The 19,981-nt window shown below is 37.8% G+C and overlaps 5 protein-coding genes and 1 pseudogene across 5 annotated transcripts; 3 read left to right on the forward strand and 3 right to left on the reverse strand.

The window, feature by feature from the left end:
• Positions 1-60: 60 nt before the first annotated feature.
• On the reverse strand, positions 61-6,847 carry LOC128396055 (uncharacterized). Its single transcript, XM_053356576.1, has 6 exons — positions 6,582-6,847; positions 6,350-6,499; positions 4,996-6,265; positions 4,013-4,089; positions 3,768-3,917; positions 61-1,594 (listed from the first exon to the last, which is right to left on the reverse strand). Exons 1-6 carry the CDS (start codon positions 6,656-6,658, stop codon positions 295-297), a joined length of 3,024 nt encoding a protein of 1,007 aa, XP_053212551.1. The 5' UTR covers positions 6,659-6,847; the 3' UTR covers positions 61-294.
• On the forward strand, positions 2,102-3,467 carry LOC128395917 (ketohexokinase-like). Its single transcript, XM_053356410.1, has 4 exons — positions 2,102-2,300; positions 2,370-2,528; positions 2,620-2,754; positions 2,815-3,467. The coding sequence occupies exons 1-4, from the start codon at positions 2,203-2,205 to the stop codon at positions 3,404-3,406; spliced, it is 984 nt and encodes a 327-aa protein (XP_053212385.1). The 5' UTR covers positions 2,102-2,202; the 3' UTR covers positions 3,407-3,467.
• Positions 6,848-7,655: 808 nt separating the features above from the next.
• LOC128396056 (cytochrome P450 3A24-like) lies at positions 7,656-9,343 on the forward strand (annotated as a pseudogene).
• A 75-nt stretch (positions 9,344-9,418) lies between these two features.
• Positions 9,419-15,452, reverse strand: LOC128396057 (fibroin heavy chain-like). The gene is made up of 4 exons (XM_053356578.1): positions 12,755-15,452; positions 11,711-12,610; positions 11,181-11,653; positions 9,419-9,993 (listed from the first exon to the last, which is right to left on the reverse strand). Exons 1-4 carry the CDS (start codon positions 15,339-15,341, stop codon positions 9,484-9,486), a joined length of 4,470 nt encoding a protein of 1,489 aa, XP_053212553.1. The 5' UTR covers positions 15,342-15,452; the 3' UTR covers positions 9,419-9,483.
• A 150-nt stretch (positions 15,453-15,602) lies between these two features.
• On the forward strand, positions 15,603-17,920 carry LOC128395900 (cytochrome P450 3A2-like). Its single transcript, XM_053356383.1, has 4 exons — positions 15,603-15,808; positions 15,914-16,195; positions 16,263-16,412; positions 16,569-17,920. The coding sequence occupies exons 2-4, from the start codon at positions 16,119-16,121 to the stop codon at positions 17,833-17,835; spliced, it is 1,494 nt and encodes a 497-aa protein (XP_053212358.1). The 5' UTR covers positions 15,603-15,808; positions 15,914-16,118; the 3' UTR covers positions 17,836-17,920.
• LOC128395918 (decapping and exoribonuclease protein-like) lies at positions 17,908-19,946 on the reverse strand. Its single transcript, XM_053356411.1, has one exon. The coding sequence runs from the start codon at positions 18,875-18,877 to the stop codon at positions 17,945-17,947; it is 933 nt and encodes a 310-aa protein (XP_053212386.1). The 5' UTR covers positions 18,878-19,946; the 3' UTR covers positions 17,908-17,944.
• Between the last annotated feature and the right edge of the window lie 35 nt (positions 19,947-19,981).

The following is a 19,981-nucleotide window of genomic DNA, read 5'->3' on the forward strand; positions in this document are numbered from 1 at the left end:
TCATCTACATTTAATGATGTAATCTTAATCTTAGATCAATTGTTAATGAGTAAAGGTATCTTAAAGAAAATGTGAAAAAGATTTTATTACAATAGAAGATTGTTATTTACTTTATAACTTATTAATAGTAAATTGGTTGTGTAGATTAAGAAAAGTTGAACTTCATCATTTGAGCAAATTGAGTTGCTAAAGTTGATCCAAAGATGAGTAAAGATGAGCTGATTAAATGAAGGTAAGATTTTGAATCTTTAGGTAAGACAAGGCGAGAAAGGTTATCGATTTTGGGTTAAGATATCAAGTGCTCGTTCTTGGTTTAAGGCCTAATTTCAAATCTTCTGCTGTTAATATGATTGTTGCTTTGCCGTATTTAAAGTCCACTGGAGTTGCATCAGTTGTGAAAAGACAAAAATTACGGATTAAAACTGCTAAGGAAAGTTTTGCATTAATTAGAGCGAATCTCATTCCAATACAGATTCGAGGACCAGCTCCAAAGGGACAAAAGGTAAAAGGCTTAACTGATCCATTAAGAAATCGATTTGGATCGTAAATTTCGGGTTCAGGATAATGTTCGGGATCATGATGAATGGCATAAATAGGAATGGTAACCGGAGTTCCTTTTTCAATCTTAACGCTTGTTCCAGGTAAAATATAATCTGCATGAGCATGTCTTTGGAACATGATGATTGGTGAATCTATTCGAAGGGTTTCCGATAATACAGCATCAAGGTAAGGAAGAGAATTTAAAACTTCATAATCGAAAATATCAGAATTGGAAACTTCTTGGAAAAGTTTCTCTTGAATCTCTGGATTAGTAGCAAGTCGATAACAAGCCCAAGTTAGTAGAGTTGATGTTGTCTCGTAACCGGCAACAAGGAAAATGATTGATGCTCCAACAATCTCATCGGAAGTTAATTGTGACTTTTTTCCTGTCGACGATTCACTTTCTTTGTCAGGTTCGTTTTCACTTTCCAGATCGAGAAGTAATTGTAAGAAATCATCGGCTTTATTATCTTTGTTTTTACGCTTCTCAATCAAGGCTAATGTCAGATCTCTCAAAAATTCAAGATTCTTGGTCGGGAAAAAGCTCAACTTTAACGCTTTAAGAATCCAGCCTGGAGCAACAGCGAAACTCAGCAACTTGAAAGGATTACCTTGGAAAAATTCAGTGAAATTCCGGAGAAAAATATCATCTGAGTTATCGTAAACGTTCAAACTCGTAGCAAAGCAACACTTTGCAATAACGTCCATATTATATCGTCCCCAAAAGTATTTCGGATCAAATTGAGCTTCCATCCCGACGGAATCATCTTCCTTAGAAGTGGTCATCAATGTTAACTGAGACTTAGCATCTTGGACACAAACTTTCATCAATGAGAACATTTTCTTTAGTTTGCCGGAAGAAAATGTAGGTGTCAACAGGGATCGTATTCGTTTCCATTTGTCACCACAAACGTTGATTAGAAAACTTTCCTCGATCGGATGGAGAGAAGCGAATCGGAAGCTTTGAGGGAAAATATGGAAATCTTTAACACAAATATGACGAAGAAGTTCCGGATCGCCGACCACAAGATGAGGTTGTAGGCCATCGTAGACACTATCGGTAAAGTGATAAAAAAAGAAACAAATTCGTATTTATTAATATTATTAATAGTTATCATCATTTCGCTAGAATTTCGACCCTTAATTAATACTAAAACTTATCCCAATCAAGTTGATTGTCCAGAGATCAACAAAAAATTATCAATTTTTTCATCTATTTTCTCATCAATCTCATTAACTTAATCTCATATGGAAACAAGACTCAAAATAATCTACACAATTTAACATTTATCTCAATATTTGCTTGATAATTTCTCATTTACTGACGATCAAAAGTTATCAATATCTACCCTTGCCTGACATTACTGATTTTATTAATGTAATTATCATATTGTTTTGATGATAAATTGTCAATTTAGTTGTTTATAAGATACATAATCTTTGTTGATTATCAATCCCTCATGGGGTTTCCTTAATCACTAAGATTCAAGAAAACAAACAATCTCTCTGTCTCTTTCAAGTTAATCTTGTACTTACTTAAATATCATTGGATGAGACACTTGAGATAATTTATTAAGATTAGTTAATATTATGATAGATCCTAAGTCAGTTAGAATTGTAAAATTGATGAAAAACAATTAAAAGTCAACTTTGTATTGGAAAATGGATAAAATTAAGAAACGTATAGCTTTTAGTGGTTTAATTTGTTGTGATGCTTTATTCGTGGTAGAAGGTTATCCTGAAGAGGACTATGGACTTCCGTAAGTAACTTGATAGTAGTTAATGAATTTAAACTAATCTTAATCATGTTTCTTTCTAAATGTGATTAGGTGTTATGATTTTAGGTGGAATTTAGGTGGAAATGGATCAAACAATTCGGTTGCTTTTTCAAAATTACGAACTTGGCATAAGAATAATTGTACCACTGAACAATTACCCGAAATCGAGATTGAACTTTTGGGTACCCTGAGTGAAGATTTAGCCTCAAAGTGGGTATACATTTAGATTCAGATTCTAATTGTGACGATTAATTTTGATTCTTTTTTCTTTCATTTTCTTTTGTTCCTTTTGTTTGTAAAGGTTTCTTCGTGAAATTTTTGATCGAGAAAATATTCGTTATGATCGTTCATTCATCGATCCTACATTGAAAACACCAGTGACTGGAGTCGTCATCAATTCTCTCAATGGTTCAAGAACTTACACCCATTTTACTGAGTAAGTTTCTTTGCGAATAAGTTATGAAAATTGATTTAATTGTCTCTATCATTATTCTAGACACTACCCTGACATGTCATTAGAACAATATGTTCACTATGATTTGGTTAATTACGATTGGATTCACGTCGAGAGTCGTAATAATATTAAAGGGATAATCGATATGGTTCGTTTTGTTAGATCTAATCAACAGACAGCAACAGATAAACCGATAATCTCTGTTGAATTGGAACAAGATAGAGATGGATTGTCTCAAGTATTCAATGAACAGATTGATTACTATTTCATTGAACGTGAATTTGGCCGAATGAGAGGTTGGAAAGATCTTGACGAGACTATTCGGGAGACCTGTAAGTTGATCAAGTTCGATGCCCATGTTATATTCGTTTGGGGTGACCAAGGATCAAGAGTCGCTAAAGTTTCTCAAGGTAAAATCATTGGTTCGATTGGGTCAACGGTCATTTTTCCACCCAAAAAAGGAGTCGTTGATACTTGTGGTGCTGGAGATACTTTTGTTGCTGCGACAATTTTTGACATATTCATCAGAAAATCAAAGCCTGAAGATGCAATTGCATTTGGAAGTAAAGTCGCTGGTGCTAAGGTTGGAATGCCAGGTTATCAAGATCTTATTAACTGGGAATCATACATCTGATTGTTCACATTGATTTTATACGTAAATAAGAGTAATCATTAAATTTTCTTTGATAAACAAATGAATCATTTTGAATGACTATTTAAGAACTAGTCCAAAAGAGATAAACCTTGAAACCAGACAAGAACCAGAGGAGAGATAAAAAGTAAACAAGAAGTAACTCAAGTCTTGATAGAAAACCTTGAAACTGAATTTACTACAATGAACAAAGAAAACAAGAGAGCAGTGATTGAATCTATTGAAGAAATTGAAACCAAAGCAATAGCTTGAGAATTGAACAAGATGAACATGATTCTGTTCAAACTCGACAATCTTTTTGCTCTATGACACAGGATATAAAGAGAAAAGAATTGATATTTACCCATAAACTTTTCCATATTTATTGTATCTGCTTGTGAGAATCTCAACAACCGACTTATCCAAACCAGAGAATGTGTTTCCAATCACAAATGTAGGTTTGGGACCTTTGATTCCTTGGCGTGTCCAGTATGTATGTTTTGATCGAGCAAAGCTGAGTGTTTATTATTATTTTAGAAAAAAAGGAAACAGAAAAATAAAATGAATCAACAGAAAATCAGTTTAGTGAAAATTCAGGTTACTACTTACAAGAGAAACCAGCTGATGGAAGCAGTTAAGATCAACAAGATCCATTGGGCGATTAAAGATTCCAACATTTCACCTTTCTAATTGATTACTGATGTGCAGTAATGTTACGAAAGGAAAGAATTGAGCTTCGAATGATTAATATTACACACAAATCATGGATAAAAAAGATGATGAAATAATTGTAAACCGTAGAGAAGAAAGAACCAAAGATTGAATGAGTAAACAAAGAATGAAAAAAAAAGAAATGGTAACACGAGAAGAGCAAATGACTGCGTGATAAGCTGAGAGTAGAAAATACCAAAGAAAGAGAAAAATAGAAAAAAGCGCTAAAAGAGATTAATTGAATGAGATTTTGAAAAAGAAATTGTTTCATGACAGAGGAGAAAATGTTTTTAGTAACAATCAAAAGCGAACTCTAAAAGATTCAGATGTACATCCCACTGAGTTCAACTTTGGCCTTTGATACTCGATATACTGATCTGATTTTTAATAAGCTCATATCGCCAGACTTTTAGGAAAAATATTGTAAAATATTATTGATTTATTGATTCTATTTGGTGAGCTCATAGCAGATTCACAAATTTTTCCAATTTATAATTTCGTCGGAAGGTCTTTCAATGTCGCAACCAAAAGTGTCGAGTTATTTTGAAAACAATATTATCGCTAATATCACAAGTTAAAATAGTATTAACAATGAAAATTGAGCTAAAAAAGTCTTACGAGACTGAGACAATCGAATCAGAGTTGAAAGTGATAATCAATTAAGAATATTCCGGTTAATAAGGTTGACCATTTACATGTATTATTCATTCGATTGTTACAGGGATACCAAGGTTCAAAATGAACGATTTAAATCATTAATTAAATCAATTAATTGATCACATAATCTGATCAACATGTAGATGAGATTAGATTAGTTCATTAATTATGTAGTTTGATTCAATTACAATAAAATGTCTATTTTTTGATCAGAGAGAAATTTAACAAGATCGGGGCTCAATTTTTAATTTTAATTGCTGTGCCATTAGAACCAGCGATCCTTTGTCATAGTTGAGGCTCATTGGGGTTGGGGTTTCACGAGTTGGTAGAATTTTGTAATTTCGAACTAGAGTTGCCAAGGAAAGTTTGGCGTTGATAAGAGCGAATCTCATTCCAATACAAATTCGAGGTCCAGCTCCAAATGGTAAGAATGTGAAGGGTTTCGGTGATTCGTTGATAAATCGTTCTGGCTTAAATTCTTCAGGATCACTGTAATTATCTGGATCATGATGAATCGCATAAACAGGGATAGTAATTCGAGTATGTTTTGGGATGAAAATATTAGTTCCTGGTAATGTGTAGTCTTCATGAGCAGTTCGTTGGAAAACAATGATTGGAGGATCAATTCTTAAACTCTCATTAATTACAGCATCGAGATAAGTAAGACCACTAAGAACATCATAATCTTGTATGTCGGCTTTACTGACTTCATTGAATAGTTTTTCTTGAATATTGGGATTGAGTGAGAGCCGATAACAAGCCCAAGTTAATAGAGTCGAAGTAGTCTCGAATCCTGCGATAAGGAAAACGAGTGAAGATGAAACGATCTCTTCTGAGGTCAATTTTACTTTTTCTGTATCTATCTTAGTGTTGTCGACTTCTGATGATTCTGAATCAATTAAGCTTTGAAGGAAATCTTCGACTTTTTCTTTCTCAGTTTTCCGTTTCTCGATTAAAGCCAAAGATAAATCTCTCAAATATTCAAGATTTTTAGTTCGAAATAACGAGATTTTAAGCGCGTTTTGCAAACATTCAGGTGCCAAGAAAATAAACAAAATTCTACTTATCTCTGTTGTGAACAATTCAGTAAAGTTCTGCTGTAAAGTACTATTCTCATCACTGTAAACATCGAGATTAGCAGCGAAACAACACTTAGCGATTACATCCGTATTATAACGTCCCCAGAACGTTTTCGGTTCAAAGGCACCATTCTCGATTTTACATAATTTCGTTAAAGCTGCCTTTGCATCTTGAGCACAACTTTTGATGAGCTTGAACATTTTCTTCATTTTTCCCGTAGTAAAGGTTGGCGATAACATTGATCGCATTCGTTTCCATTTGGGACCAGAAATAAAAGTCAAGAAATTTTCTTCTACCGGATTGAGATAAACAGTATGAAAACTCGCAGGGAAAACTGTGAAATCTTTCACGCAAATGGTGCGCAGTATTTCTGAGTCACCAATGTTCAAATGAGGTTGTAATCCATCATATGTACTTTTAGTAAAGGTAACAAACATGAATTAATTTAATGAGGAAAATCTGTAAAATAACCAAAAGCTCTTACAAAATAAAACTCACCCGAAAACTTTTCCATATTTTTCATCATAATTTCGATACATTTCGGGTAATGAATACTTCAGATTTTCGAATGTATTACCAAATATAAATGTCGGCTTAGGACCTTTGACATTTTGACGTTCCCAAAATGCGTGTTTTCGTTTGACATAACTAAAAACGAATTCACGGAAAACACAGTTAGTTGAATGTAATTATGATCCATAGAGTTGATTGAAAATGTATTAATACTTACAAAATGACCAAAGTGATGAAACTTGTAACGAATAAGAGAATGAATTGAGTAGGCGTTAATTGTGCTGAGGTGAACATTATTCATCTAGGCTCTAGACCATAGTAAACAAGGCTGATCTTTCATAAAGCGACTTTAAATATTTGCCATCAAAAACGTTTTTATAGTGTATTTATAACAGAAGGAAAAAATTTGTCGACGTGTTGACACTAGAAACCGATCAAATACAATCAAAGACAGAATATGAAAATATACCTTATCTGTCTCTTGGGTAATACTCTTAAAGAGCTTTCATTTCATCATACATTTCAAGAGGGTATAATACAATAAGTAATAGTTTTGTAATTAGAAAATTTGATAAGATGAGCGTTAATGGTTGGAGGTGGAGCTAATAGCTATCCAACAGACTTATCCCTGTGTTTGTTTAAATTAGGTTAGGTTATGTCTTCATTAAAAGGGTCAAAATCGACAGAGGAAGGCCCGGAGGGCCTGAGACAATCAAATGAGCGCACAATTAACCCAAAATCCAGCTTAATTTTAACACTTTGAACTAATGGACACCATCGATAAGTGTATTGAATAACCGTTGGCTCCACCTCCAACCATTAACGCTCATCTTACCAAAAATTGTATTCTGGTTAATATTAGAAAAACACAATAGACTTGAAAGCAAATGAGTTTGCTGATTGTGTAGATAAACGAGTGTAAGTTGTACTTAAAACAATCAAATGATAGAAAAGCGCAAAGGCCAACAATTATCGGGATGATTTCACGATCTAGCAATCAAGCTTGACATTGTATTAATTACTCAAAATCATTACTTATCAATTATTATAATATTAATTGTTTGACTGATTAGTTGGTGAGTGACTTTTGTCTAGTTATCTTCGCATTATTTGTTAGATTCACGTCAACAAGTGGATGAGTTGCGGGCATAAGAACACATGATTATCAGCAAATTTCCTCTTTTTGGTTTATTAATATTCTTAAGTTTAATCAAATCATTTCTATCGTTTCCAAACAATTGAACTTGACTGTATATTGTATTTTGGATGTATCCTTTTCACCAACACATTAATGTTTGTTCAGGTTGAATTTCTGGTAATTAGATTTTCAATGTTATCGTATGTTGGCTGTTATCTCAAAAAATCAACTTTTTTCCCATCTAATTCAGTACATTCGATGGACTAAAACCCCATTTGAACATTGGCGACACGGAATTGATTCGAGATATTTGCATAAAGGATTTCAGTGTATTCCCTGCTAGTTTTCATGCTATTTATCTAAGTCCAGTTGAAGAAAATTTCTTAACAAAACTTTATGGTCCCAAATGGAAACGAATGCGATCATTGTTATCGCCAACATTTACTTCGGGAAAGATGAAGAAAATGTTCACCCTCATCAAAGGTTGTACTCAAGATGCGCTTAAAGCGCTGGAAAAATTATCCAAGACTCAAAGTAGTTCCTTTGATCCAAGAAAGTTCTGGGGACGTTATAACATGGATGTAATCGCTAAATGCTGTTTCGCCGCTAATCTTGATGTCTACAGTGATGAAGAAAGCATTTTACAGCAAAATTTTACCAAAGTAGTTACTGGTGACCCAATAAGATTCTTATTCATTTTCAGTGTACCCGAATGGTTAACAAAAGCTCTAAAAATTTCAGGATTTCCAGTCAAAAATATTGAGTACCTGAGAGATTTGACTTTAGCTTTAATCGAAAAACGGAAAAATAGAAAAGACAAAGTCGAGGATCTCCTGCAGATCTTAATTGATTCGGAATCACCAGAAGTAGATGATGACAGTAAAGATGCTACAAAGGTTAAATTGACTTCAGAAGAAATTGTTTCAGCTTCAGTCGTCTTCCTTATTGCAGGATTCGAGACTACTTCGACTCTATTAACTTGGGTTATCGACTCGCACTCAATCAAAATGTCCAAGAAAAGCTCTTCGAAAAGTCAGTGCAGCCGATGTTCAAAATTATGATGTTCTTAGTGGTCTCACTTATCTCGATGCTGTTATTAATGAAACTCTAAGAATTGATCCTCCTGTTGTTTTTCGAACTGCTCATGAAGATTACACGTTACCAGGAACTAATATTTCCATTCAAAAAACACTCAATTACTATTCCTATTCACGCGATTCATCATGATCCTGATAATTATAATGATTGAAGAGTATAAACCAGAAAGGTTCATCTATCAATCACCAAAACCGTTTACATTCTTACCATTTGGAGCTGGACCTCGAATTTGTATCGGAATGAGATTCGCTCTCATGAACGCTAAACTTGTCTTAGCAACTCTTGTCAGAAATTATAAAATTCTACCAACTCACGAAACATCAAAAGACTTAAAATTCGAAAAAGGGACTATCCTATTAAGTCCCCATAATTTGAAAATGAGAATCCAACCCAGATCCGGTTGAATAAAACTTTCGATAACGATTTCCTTCGCCGTGAGTTAGCCTTAGAACTCCAACCTACCTTCGAGTGATAATTTCTTCAAATTTGCATGTTTATAAATTTATATTGATAGATATTGTATACACTTTGCGAGTATCTTTAATAAAACTTTTGTCGGGGTTGAAAATTTTCTTCATCTTTCTTGAAGCACCAGTATCATTTCAATTCTTAGTCTGGTAAAGATCAATTATTCTAATGTAAATTATCGATTTTGTTGATTTATCTAGTATTCTTGACAAATGCCTATCAACTACGAATTCTGAAGCGTTAAGGTAGTGTCAACCGCTAAACTACTACCAAGCTTCATTATGCATATACAAATGGAAACCTGAAAGATTTCATATTTAAAAACAATAAATTTAAAATCATTCAAAAAATCAATTAATTGCAATAAAATTTATTTAAATTCGAAACGAGATTAGCAATCATCGATATCAAGATATTATGCATAACAAACACATTTTTGACCAGCTTCATTATAAAACGATCCTGAACCAGATGATGAACCTGATGAAGCACCTGAAGAAGCAGCAGCAGATGATGATCCTGAGCCAGTTCCTGATGATGATGATGAACCAGTGTTGTTAGGTGAACCAGTTGATGATCCTGAACCAGATGATGAACCTGATGAGGCACCTGAAGAAGCAGCAGCAGCAGAACCTGATGAAGCACCTGAAGCACCAGCAGCAGATGATGATCCTGAGCCAGTTCCTGATGATGATGATGAACCAGTTGATGATCCTGAACCAGATGATGAACCTGATGAGGCACCTGAAGAAGCAGCAGCAGCAGAACCTGATGAAGCACCTGAAGCACCAGCAGCAGATGATGATCCTGAGCCAGTTCCTGATGATGATGATGAACCAGTGTTGTTAGGTGAACCAGTTGATGATCCTGAACCAGATGATGAACCTGTGAGGGCACCTGAAGAAGCAGCAGCAGCGAGACCTGATGAAGCACCTGAGCACCAGCAGCAGATGATGATCCTGGAGCCAGTTCCTGATGATGATGATGAACCAGTGTTGTTAGGTGAACCAGTTGATGATCCTGAACAGATGATGAACCTGATGGGCACCTGAAGAGCAGCAGCAGGAACCTGATGAAGCACCTGAAGCACCAGCAGATGATGATCCTGAGCCAGTTCCTGATGATGATGATGAACCAGTGTTGTTAGGTGAACCAGTTGATGATCCTGAACAGATGATGATCCTGAACCGATGATGAACACAGTGAACTGAAAGCAGCAGCAGAACCTGATGAAGCACCTGAAGCACCAGCGAATGATGATCCTGAGCCAGTTCCTGATGATGATGAACCGGTGTTGGGTGAACCAGTTGATGATCCTGAACCAGATGATGAACCTGATGGGCACCTGAGAGAGCGGCAGCAGAACCTGATGAAGCACCTGAAGCACCAGCAGCAGATGATCCTGAGCCAGTTCCTGATGATGATGAACCAGTGTTGTTAGGTGAACAGTTGATGATCTGACCAGATGATGAACCTGATGGGCACCTGAAGAGCAGCAGCAGCAGAACCTGATGAGCATCTGAAGCACCAGCAGCAGATGATCCTGAGCCAGTTCCTGATGATGATGATGAACCAGTGTTGTTAGGTGAACCAGTTGATGATCCTGAACCAGATGATGAACCTGATGAGGCACCTGAAGAAGCAGCAGCAGCAGAACCTGATGAAGCACCTGAAGCACCAGCAGCAGATGATGATCCTGAGCCAGTTCCTGATGATGATGATGAACCAGTGTTGTTAGGTGAACCAGTTGATGATCCTGAACCAGATGATGAACCTGATGAAGCACCTGAAGCACCAGCAGCAGATGATGATCCTGAGCCAGTTCCTGATGATGATGATGAACCAGTGTTGTTAGGTGAACCAGTTGATGATCCTGAACCAGATGATGAACCTGATGAGGCACCTGAAGCACCAGCAGCAGATGATGATCCTGAGCCAGTTCCTGATGATGATGATGAACCAGTGTTGTTAGGTGAACCAGTTGATGATCCTGAACCAGATGATGAACCTGATGAGGCACCTGAAGAAGCAGCAGCAGCAGAACCTGATGAAGCACCTGAAGCACCAGCAGCAGATGATGATCCTGAGCCAGTTCCTGATGATGATGATGAATGAACCAGTTGATGATCCTGAACCAGATGATGAACCTGATGAGGCACCTGAAGAAGCAGCAGCAGCAGAACCTGATGAAGCACCTAAAGCACCAGCAGCAGATGATGATCCTGAGCCAGATGATGAACCTGATGAGGCACCTGAAGAAGCAGCAGCAGCAGAACCTGATGAAGCACCTGAAGCACCAGCAGCAGATGATGATCCTGAGCCAGATGATGAACCTGATGAGGCACCTGAAGAAGCAGCAGCAGCAGAACCTGATGAAGCACCTGAAGCACCAGCAGCAGATGATGATCCTGAGCCAGTTCCTGATGATGATGATGAACCAGTGTTGTTAGGTGAACCAGTTGATGATCCTGAACCAGATGATGAACCTGATGAGGCACCTGAAGAAGCAGCAGCAGCAGAACCTGATGAAGCACCTGAAGCACCAGCAGCAGATGATGATCCTGAGCCAGTTCCTGATGATGATGATGGTGTTGTTAGGTGAACCAGTTGATGATCCTGAACCAGATGATGAACCTGATGAGGCACCTGGAAGGCAGCAGCAGAACCTGATGAAGCACCTGAAGCACCAGCAGCAGATGATGATCCTGAGCCAGTTCCTGATGATGATGAACCAGTGTTGTTAGGTGAACCAGTTGATGATCCTGAACCAGATGATGAACCTGATGAGGCACCTGAAGAAGCAGCAGCAGCAGAACCTGATGAAGCACCTGAAGCACCAGCAGCAGATGATGATCCTGAGCCAGTTCCTGATGATGATGATGAACCAGTGTTGTTAGGTGAACCAGTTGATGATCCTGAACCAGATGATGAACCTGATGAGGCACCTGAAGAAGCAGCAGCAGCAGAACCTGATGAAGCACCTGAAGAAGCAGCAGCAGATGATGATCCTGAGCCAGTTCCTGATGATGATGATGAACCAGTTGATGATCCTGAACCAGATGATGAACCTGATGAGGCACCTGAAGAAGCAGCAGCAGCAGAACCTGATGAAGCACCTGAAGCACCAGCAGCAGATGATGATCCTGAGCCAGTTCCTGATGATGATGATGAACCAGTTGATGATCCTGAACCAGATGATGAACCTGATGAGGCACCTGAAGAAGCAGCAGCAGCAGAACCTGATGAAGCACCTGAAGCACCAGCAGATGATGATCCTGAGCCAGTTCCTGATGATGATGATGAACCAGTGTTGTTAGGTGAACCAGTTGATGATCCTGAACCAGATGATGAACCTGATGAGGCACCTGAAGAAGCAGCAGCAGCAGAACCTGATGAAGCACCTGAAGCACCAGCAGCAGATGATGATCCTGAGCCAGTTCCTGATGATGATGATGAACCAGTGTTGTTAGGTGAACCAGTTGATGATCCTGAACCAGATGATGAACCTGATGAGGCACCTGAAGAAGCAGCAGCAGCAGAACCTGATGAAGCACCTGAAGCACCAGCAGCAGATGATCCTGAGCCAGTTCCTGATGATGATGATGAACCAGTGTTGTTAGGTGAACCAGTTGATCCTGAACCAGATGATGAACCTGATGAGGCACCTGAAGAAGCAGCAGCAGAACCTGATGAAGCACCTGAAGAAGCAGCAGCAGATGATGATCCTGAGCCAGTTCCTGATGATGATGATGAACCAGTGTTGTTAGGTGAACCAGTTGATGATCCTGAACCAGATGATGAACCTGATGAAGCACCTGAAGCACCAGCAGCAGATGATGATCCTGAGCCAGTTCCTGATGATGATGATGAACCAGTGTTGTTAGGTGAACCAGTTGATGATCCTGAACCAGATGATGAACCTGATGAGGCACCTGAAGAAGCAGCAGCAGCAGAACCTGATGAAGCACCTGAAGCACCAGCAGCAGATGATGATCCTGAGCCAGTTCCTGATGATGATGATGAACCAGTGTTGTTAGGTGAACCAGTTGATGATTTTGAACCAGATGATGATCCTGAACCAGATGATGAACCTGATGCGGCACCTGAAGAAGTAGCAGCAGCAGAACCTGATGAAGCACCTGAAGCACCAGCAGCAGATGATGATCCTGAGCCAGTTCCTGATGATGATGATGAACCAGTTGATGATCCTGAACCAGATGATGATCCTGAACCAGATGATGAACCTGATGCGGCACCTGAAGAAGCAGCAGCAGCAGAACCTGATGAAGCACCTGAAGCACCAGCAGCAGATGATGATCCTGAGCCAGTTCCTGATGATGATGATGAACCAGTGTTGTTAGGTGAACCAGTTGATGATCCTGAACCAGATGATGATCCTGAACCAGATGATGAACCTGATGAGGCACCTGAAGAAGCAGCAGCAGCAGAACCTGATGAAGCACCTGAAGCACCAGCAGCAGATGATGATCCTGAGCCAGTTCCTGATGATGATGATGAACCAGTGTTGTTAGGTGAACCAGTTGATGATCCTGAACCAGATGATGAACCTGATGAGGCACCTGAAGAAGCAGCAGCAGCAGAACCTGATGAAGCACCTGAAGCACCAGCAGCAGATGATGATCCTGAGCCAGTTCCTGATGATGATGATGAACCAGTGTTGTTAGGTGAACCAGTTGATGATCCTGAACCAGATGATGAACCTGATGAGGCACCTGAAGAAGCAGCAGCAGAACCTGATGAAGCACCTGAAGCACCAGCAGCAGATGATGATCCTGAGCCAGTTCCTGATGATGATGATGAACCAGTGTTGTTAGGTGAACCAGTTGATGATCCTGAACCAGATGATGAACCTGATGAGGCACCTGGAAGAGCAGCAGCAGAACCTGATGAAGCACCTGAAGCACCAGCAGCAGATGATGATCCTGAGCCAGTTCCTGATGATGATGATGAACCAGTGTTGTTAGGTGAACCAGTTGATGATCCTGAACCAAATGATGATCCTGAACCAGATGATGAACCTGATGAGGCACCTGAAGAAGAAGCAGCAGCAGAACCTGATGAAGCACCTGAAGCACCAGCAGCAGATGATGATCCTGAGCCAGTTCCTGATGATGATGATGAACCAGTGTTGTTAGGTGAACCAGTTGATGATCCTGAACCAGATGATGAACCTGATGAGGCACCTGAAGAAGCAGCAGCAGAACCTGATGAAGCACCTGAAGCACCAGCAGCAGATGATGATCCTGAGCCAGTTCCTGATGATGATGATGAACCAGTGTTGTTAGGTGAACCAGTTGATGATCCTGAACCAGATGATGAACCTGATGAGGCACCTGAAGAAGCAGCAGCAGCAGAACCTGATGAAGCACCTGAAGCACCAGCAGCAGATGATGATCCTGAGCCAGTTCCTGATGATGATGATGAACCAGTGTTGTTAGGTGAACCAGTTGATGATCCTGAACCAGATGATGATCCTGATGAGGCACCTAAAGAAGCAGCAGCAGCAGAACCTGATGAAGCACCTGAAGCACCAGCAGCAGATGATGATCCTGAGCCAGTTCCTGATGATGATGATGAACCAGTGTTGTTAGGTGAACCAGTTGATGATCCTGAACCAGATGATGAACCTGATGAGGCACCTGAAGAAGCAGCAGCAGCAGAACCTGATGAAGCACCTGAAGCACCAGCAGCAGATGATGATCCTGAGCCAGTTCCTGATGATGATGATGAACCAGTGTTGTTAGGTGAACCAGTTGATGATCCTGAACCAGATGATGATCCTGATGAGTCACTTGCATTAGAGAATGATGTTGAACCAGTTGTTGACGATTCTGCTTGTGATGAAGAGTCAGAGTTGCTGGTTGAACCTGTTCCTGAGCTGGAAGATGATCTCGATGAGGCCGCAGCAGAATCTGACCTAGTTGGAGATGGTCCTAAGTCCGATGAATCTTTGTCGTCATCTGTATCATCATACTCATCCATAGGGTTGCCATCGCTTTCCGTGTTTGAATCTTCACTGTCAGATGCAGAAGCGGTATTGCTTTTGTTCCCAGTATTTGCAGCAGACTCAGCTTCAGATTTTGACTCTGATGATGGGGTAGCTGCAGGCTTTCTAGAAAACATTTTCATAGGGTTTGTCAGTTTCATGTTTATTTTGACTGGTGACATTCCCATTGGGAAAGTAGCATCAGTTTGATCTATTGCAGTGAATGCAACGACCGTTAAGGTGAAAAAAATAAGAAGATTATTCATTTTGTCTTTTCACAAACTTGTTGAAAGAATAAGATGAACTTGTTTGATAAAATGTAACTTTAACTTCGCGTTTTTATACGATTTTCAGTGGTGTCTGATCAAACAAATATGAACTTTATTCTCTGCGTAAAATTTACAAGATACAAGGTTTATTTTTTGCTTATTCATCTTCACATTAGAATTTTGCGAGTTTTTCGACTGATAAATATTGTTTCAGTACACTAATACTCTAAAATGAAAAGGGAAATTTTATACCTTTACGTGATTAAATAAAGTTTAACCTTTCTTTCTACAATTCAAGTGTAAACTTGTTGGAGCTAAATTTAATTTATATCAAACATGCAAATCAGCTGAATAACCAAAAAATTCAATTACAATTTTCCATAATCAACTATTAAAGTTAAAACCAATTAAAACCAACATTTCTTGGATACAATTAAATTGTCATCTCCGCATCACAATCCAGGGTAAGATAATTTTCCGTTTTAACTACAACACCCTGAAAATATATCCAATAATCTTCAAGTGAATTACTCTTGAAACCCTATCTATTGACTATGGATTGACCTTAGGTCCTGTACCTATTTCAAATCCACCTCGTTCGCTGCAACATTGATATGATGAAAAGGAGATGAAGGAGATGAAGCACTTCAACATGATGTATCTTTTAAAGGAGACAATCTTGCAACATCGTTTTATAAGTAATCAGACCATGATCAGAGCTTAGATAATTGTTCAAGTTTCTCGTTCACAAAAGTTATCAGTAATTCTCCAATAATGATCGGAACAACGCAGTTAAAATCTAATCATTTGATTCTATTGTGTATCATAATTTTCATCGCTTTTCTAATTTTGTAAGTTTAAAGTTTAAATTCAAGATTCTAGCCTATTAATCGCAAATTATCTTTCAATTTAATTAAGTCTCGTGAAAAGAAAACACTCATTCTGGAAATGTCAAGGTGTCAAAGGTCCTAAGCCAACCTTTTTCATTGGAAATACTCTCGAAAACCTTGTATCCCATTTAGCTAAATTACACGATAATTATTACAGAAAATATGGAAAAATTTATGGGTAAGTTAGAAGTTTTGTTTATATTGTATTTTGGATGTATCCTTTTCACCAACACATTAATGTTTGTTCAGGTTGAATTTCTGGTAATTAGATTTTCAATGTTATCGTATGTTGGCTGTTATCTCAAAAAATCAACTTTTTTCCCATCTAATTCAGTACATTCGATGGACTAAAACCCCATTTGAACATTGGCGACACGGAATTGATTCGAGATATTTGCATAAAGGATTTCAGTGTATTCCCTGCTAGTTTTCATGCTATTTATCTAAGTCCAGTTGAAGAAAATTTCTTAACAAAACTTTATGGTCCCAAATGGAAACGAATGCGATCATTGTTATCGCCAACATTTACTTCGGGAAAGATGAAGAAAATGTTCACCCTCATCAAAGGTTGTACTCAAGATGCGCTTAAAGCGCTGGAAAAATTATCCAAGACTCAAAGTAGTTCCTTTGATCCAAGAAAGTTCTGGGGACGTTATAACATGGATGTAATCGCTAAATGCTGTTTCGCCGCTAATCTTGATGTCTACAGTGATGAAGAAAGCATTTTACAGCAAAATTTTACCAAAGTAGTTACTGGTGACCCAATAAGATTCTTATTCATTTTCAGTGTACCCGAATGGTTAACAAAAGCTCTAAAAATTTCAGGATTTCCAGTCAAAAATATTGAGTACCTGAGAGATTTGACTTTAGCTTTAATCGAAAAACGGAAAAATAGAAAAGACAAAGTCGAGGATCTCCTGCAGATCTTAATTGATTCGGAATCACCAGAAGTAGATGATGACAGTAAAGATGCTACAAAGGTTAAATTGACTTCAGAAGAAATTGTTTCAGCTTCAGTCGTCTTCCTTATTGCAGGATTCGAGACTACTTCGACTCTATTAACTTGGGCTTGTTATCGACTCGCACTCAATCAAAATGTCCAAGAAAAGCTCTTCGAAGAAGTCAGTGCAGCCGATGTTCAAAATTATGATGTTCTTAGTGGTCTCACTTATCTCGATGCTGTTATTAATGAAACTCTAAGAATTGATCCTCCTGTTGTTGTTTTCCAAAGAACTGCTCATGAAGATTACACGTTACCAGGAACTAATATTTCCATTCCAAAAAATACTCGAATTACTATTCCTATTCACGCGATTCATCATGATCCTGATAATTATAATGACCCCGAAGAGTATAAACCAGAAAGGTTCATCTATCAATCACCAAAACCGTTTACATTCTTACCATTTGGAGCTGGACCTCGAATTTGTATCGGAATGAGATTCGCTCTCATGAACGCTAAACTTGTCTTAGCAACTCTTGTCAGAAATTATAAAATTCTACCAACTCACGAAACATCAAAAGACTTAAAATTCGAAAAAGGGACTATCCTATTAAGTCCCCATAATTTGAAAATGAGAATCCAACCCAGATCCGGTTGAATAAAACTTCGATAACTTCAGGTTGTTAAAAAGATATCTTGTAAAATAGATAAATAAAAACGGATATAAAACTTCAAAAGGTAAGAATATCATATCGTTTATTGATTAATTAGTCATATGGCTCTTCATCATTGATAAACCAAGAGGGTAAATAATTTTCTACTGGTTCATTCATCTTTTGGCAAACAATTGCTTTACCAGGAACACAATAGAATCGATATGGTGTCAATTCATCAGTTACCATTGATTTTATGAATGAAAGAAACATGTCCAAGAAAGTGACACAAGTTCGTGGTGACCAAATATTTCTTTCATCAGGTAAACTGTTAACCTGCAATTTTGAGATTTTTCTTATGTAAAAATTGTCATCTTTATCTCCACAGACAATCTGATTAATATTGCCAAGCATGGATTCGATCCACCAAGGTATAACTTTTTTTCTCCAGAAAAAGGTTTTAGCTTGATGAGCAGTATAGTAATTCGCGGATCGAGTTTTAATCTGGGCGAATTCCATTTTGTCAACTGGTTTATCCAACTGATCTTTATTCAGGGCACAATCGACTCGATTACAATATAGAATTGTATGTTTATTAAGTTTGACTTTGGAAACAATGTAGAAAGAATCACGATTTCCTTCGTCGTGAGTTGGCCTGTGAACTCCATCGTACCTGCGGGTGATAATTTCTTCAAATTTGTATCCTGCATACGAAGCAGCCTTTTGACGATTGGTTTGTCCATCAGTGGATGCTTGTCTCGAAGGTGTATCAATTTCGTCTAATATAATCGATTCACGAACTTTGATCGCTATACAAATCCAATCTTGTCGATTGTTGTAAGGTGCATTCATGACAGATCGCAACATTCGAGTATAACAAATGAAATCAATGCTAACTTCTTCTACTTTGCCTTCATCGTCTTCTTCGTTGTCTTCTTGGTGGGTACACTCGTAGAAATTGTCATTAAACCATCTCAAGATGTGCATCTCACCAGGAGGAACACGACCCCAGGTCTTTTCGGGATGGAAACCGACAAGAAGATCCATGTTTATCTTCTTTTTATGGAAGTAATGCAAGTAACGCGATGCTGATTTATCGGGATGATATGACTGTGTCTTTCCATCAGCCGCAATTTGACAGGAAAAGTAGCCCAATCTCTTTGGATTACCAAGATCAGTATCTGCGGAAAACGTCCAGTCCAAGTTACAATCTTTGAAATTCAACACATCGATTATTGGCTCTTTAGGAAATGGAAGCCTAAATGAAGAAAAATTCGTAACTATTCCGTTTTCTGGACAGTTTCATTTTCATTCTCTTCTTTTAACTCATCTGATGAATGAACGTCAGATGAAGGCAAGGGTGTTGGCAATGATTTATTTTTAGAGGAAGATATTGAAGAGGAGTCAATTAACTGATCACTAGTATCACAATTTGTTGAAGAGAAAGTTTACCGAGAGAGTCAAGTAGATTCGATGAGATTTGATTATCGGAATTAACATTTTTGGACATGGATAAGAATGTAGATCAACTAATCTGTTGATTAATTAACTGTTAATCTTACAAAAAAAAAGTTGACAAAACATTGAAACTATTGACGCTCAACACAAATGAAAAGCAAAATCAATTAGAGGAAAATTAAGTTTTCAAAACTTATCATATCCCCATAGGGATAATCTTATGATGACAGGATGATCAGCATGTGATTTATTAATTAAAGGATTATTTAGTAATTGATTAAAGTTGTTAATGATTAAATATAATAGGGATTTGAAAACGTTTTCTCAGAAAACTTTGGGTTTACTCTAAAAAGCAAAAACATCATTATTTCAAAGAGACACCAATTTTGACTGTCGGTTAACTTGGAGAGAAAATTTTTCTTTATTATTAATAATCAGTAATTAAAAGTTAATTACAATTGAAAACAGATCAAGATTAGGTAATGAAATGCTAATCAACCACATGGTTAACCAGAAAAAAGCGAACGAAGGATCTGCCATCTCTTGGTAGAATTACGAGTTTTTATTCGTAAACTGAGCGATGTTCAGTGCCCACCAAGGGTCTTCAGGACTACTCTCTGAAGTTAATGAATAAAACATTAGCCATTTAGGCGTGTGTGGTCATTCTTTTCTTCTAGTAAATCCAATTAACAT

The sequence above is a fragment of the Panonychus citri genome, unplaced genomic scaffold (genome assembly GCF_014898815.1).
Source record: "Panonychus citri isolate SS breed McGregor unplaced genomic scaffold, ASM1489881v1 Contig00142, whole genome shotgun sequence".
Taxonomy (NCBI): Eukaryota; Metazoa; Arthropoda; class Arachnida; order Trombidiformes; family Tetranychidae; genus Panonychus; species Panonychus citri.

What these genes read in the sequence shown, in the direction of transcription:
- LOC128395917 (XM_053356410.1), top strand. Translation starts at nt 2,203, where the DNA reads ATGGATAAAATTAAGAAACGTATAGCTTTTAGTGGTTTAATTTGTTGT. An exon ending in GAAGAGGACTATGGACTTCC is followed by an intron (nt 2,301 to 2,369) that starts GTAAGTAACTTG and finishes AAATGTGATTAG; the next exon opens with GTGTTATGATTTTAGGTGGA. An exon ending in AGTGAAGATTTAGCCTCAAA is followed by an intron (nt 2,529 to 2,619) that starts GTGGGTATACAT and finishes TTGTTTGTAAAG; the next exon opens with GTTTCTTCGTGAAATTTTTG.
- LOC128396055 (XM_053356576.1), bottom strand. Translation starts at nt 6,658, where the DNA reads ATGTTCACCTCAGCACAATTAACGCCTACTCAATTCATTCTCTTATTC. An exon ending in AAATTGAGCCCCGATCTTGT is followed by an intron (nt 4,090 to 4,995) that starts TAAATTTCTCTC and finishes GTAATCAATTAG; the next exon opens with AAAGGTGAAATGTTGGAATC. An exon ending in TCCATCAGCTGGTTTCTCTT is followed by an intron (nt 3,918 to 4,012) that starts GTAAGTAGTAAC and finishes ATAAACACTCAG; the next exon opens with CTTTGCTCGATCAAAACATA.
- LOC128396057 (XM_053356578.1), bottom strand. Translation starts at nt 15,341, where the DNA reads ATGAATAATCTTCTTATTTTTTTCACCTTAACGGTCGTTGCATTCACT. An exon ending in TTCTTCAGGTGCTTCATCAG is followed by an intron (nt 12,611 to 12,754) that starts GTTCTGCTGCTG and finishes GTGCTTCATCAG; the next exon opens with GTTCTGCTGCTGCTGCTTCT. An exon ending in CAGGATCATCAACTGGTTCA is followed by an intron (nt 9,994 to 11,180) that starts TTCATCATCATC and finishes TCAGGTGCTTCA; the next exon opens with TCAGGTCTCGCTGCTGCTGC.
- LOC128395900 (XM_053356383.1), top strand. Translation starts at nt 16,119, where the DNA reads ATGATCGGAACAACGCAGTTAAAATCTAATCATTTGATTCTATTGTGT. An exon ending in TTCATCGCTTTTCTAATTTT is followed by an intron (nt 16,196 to 16,262) that starts GTAAGTTTAAAG and finishes AATTTAATTAAG; the next exon opens with TCTCGTGAAAAGAAAACACT. An exon ending in AAATATGGAAAAATTTATGG is followed by an intron (nt 16,413 to 16,568) that starts GTAAGTTAGAAG and finishes CATCTAATTCAG; the next exon opens with TACATTCGATGGACTAAAAC.
- LOC128395918 (XM_053356411.1), bottom strand. Translation starts at nt 18,877, where the DNA reads ATGGATCTTCTTGTCGGTTTCCATCCCGAAAAGACCTGGGGTCGTGTT.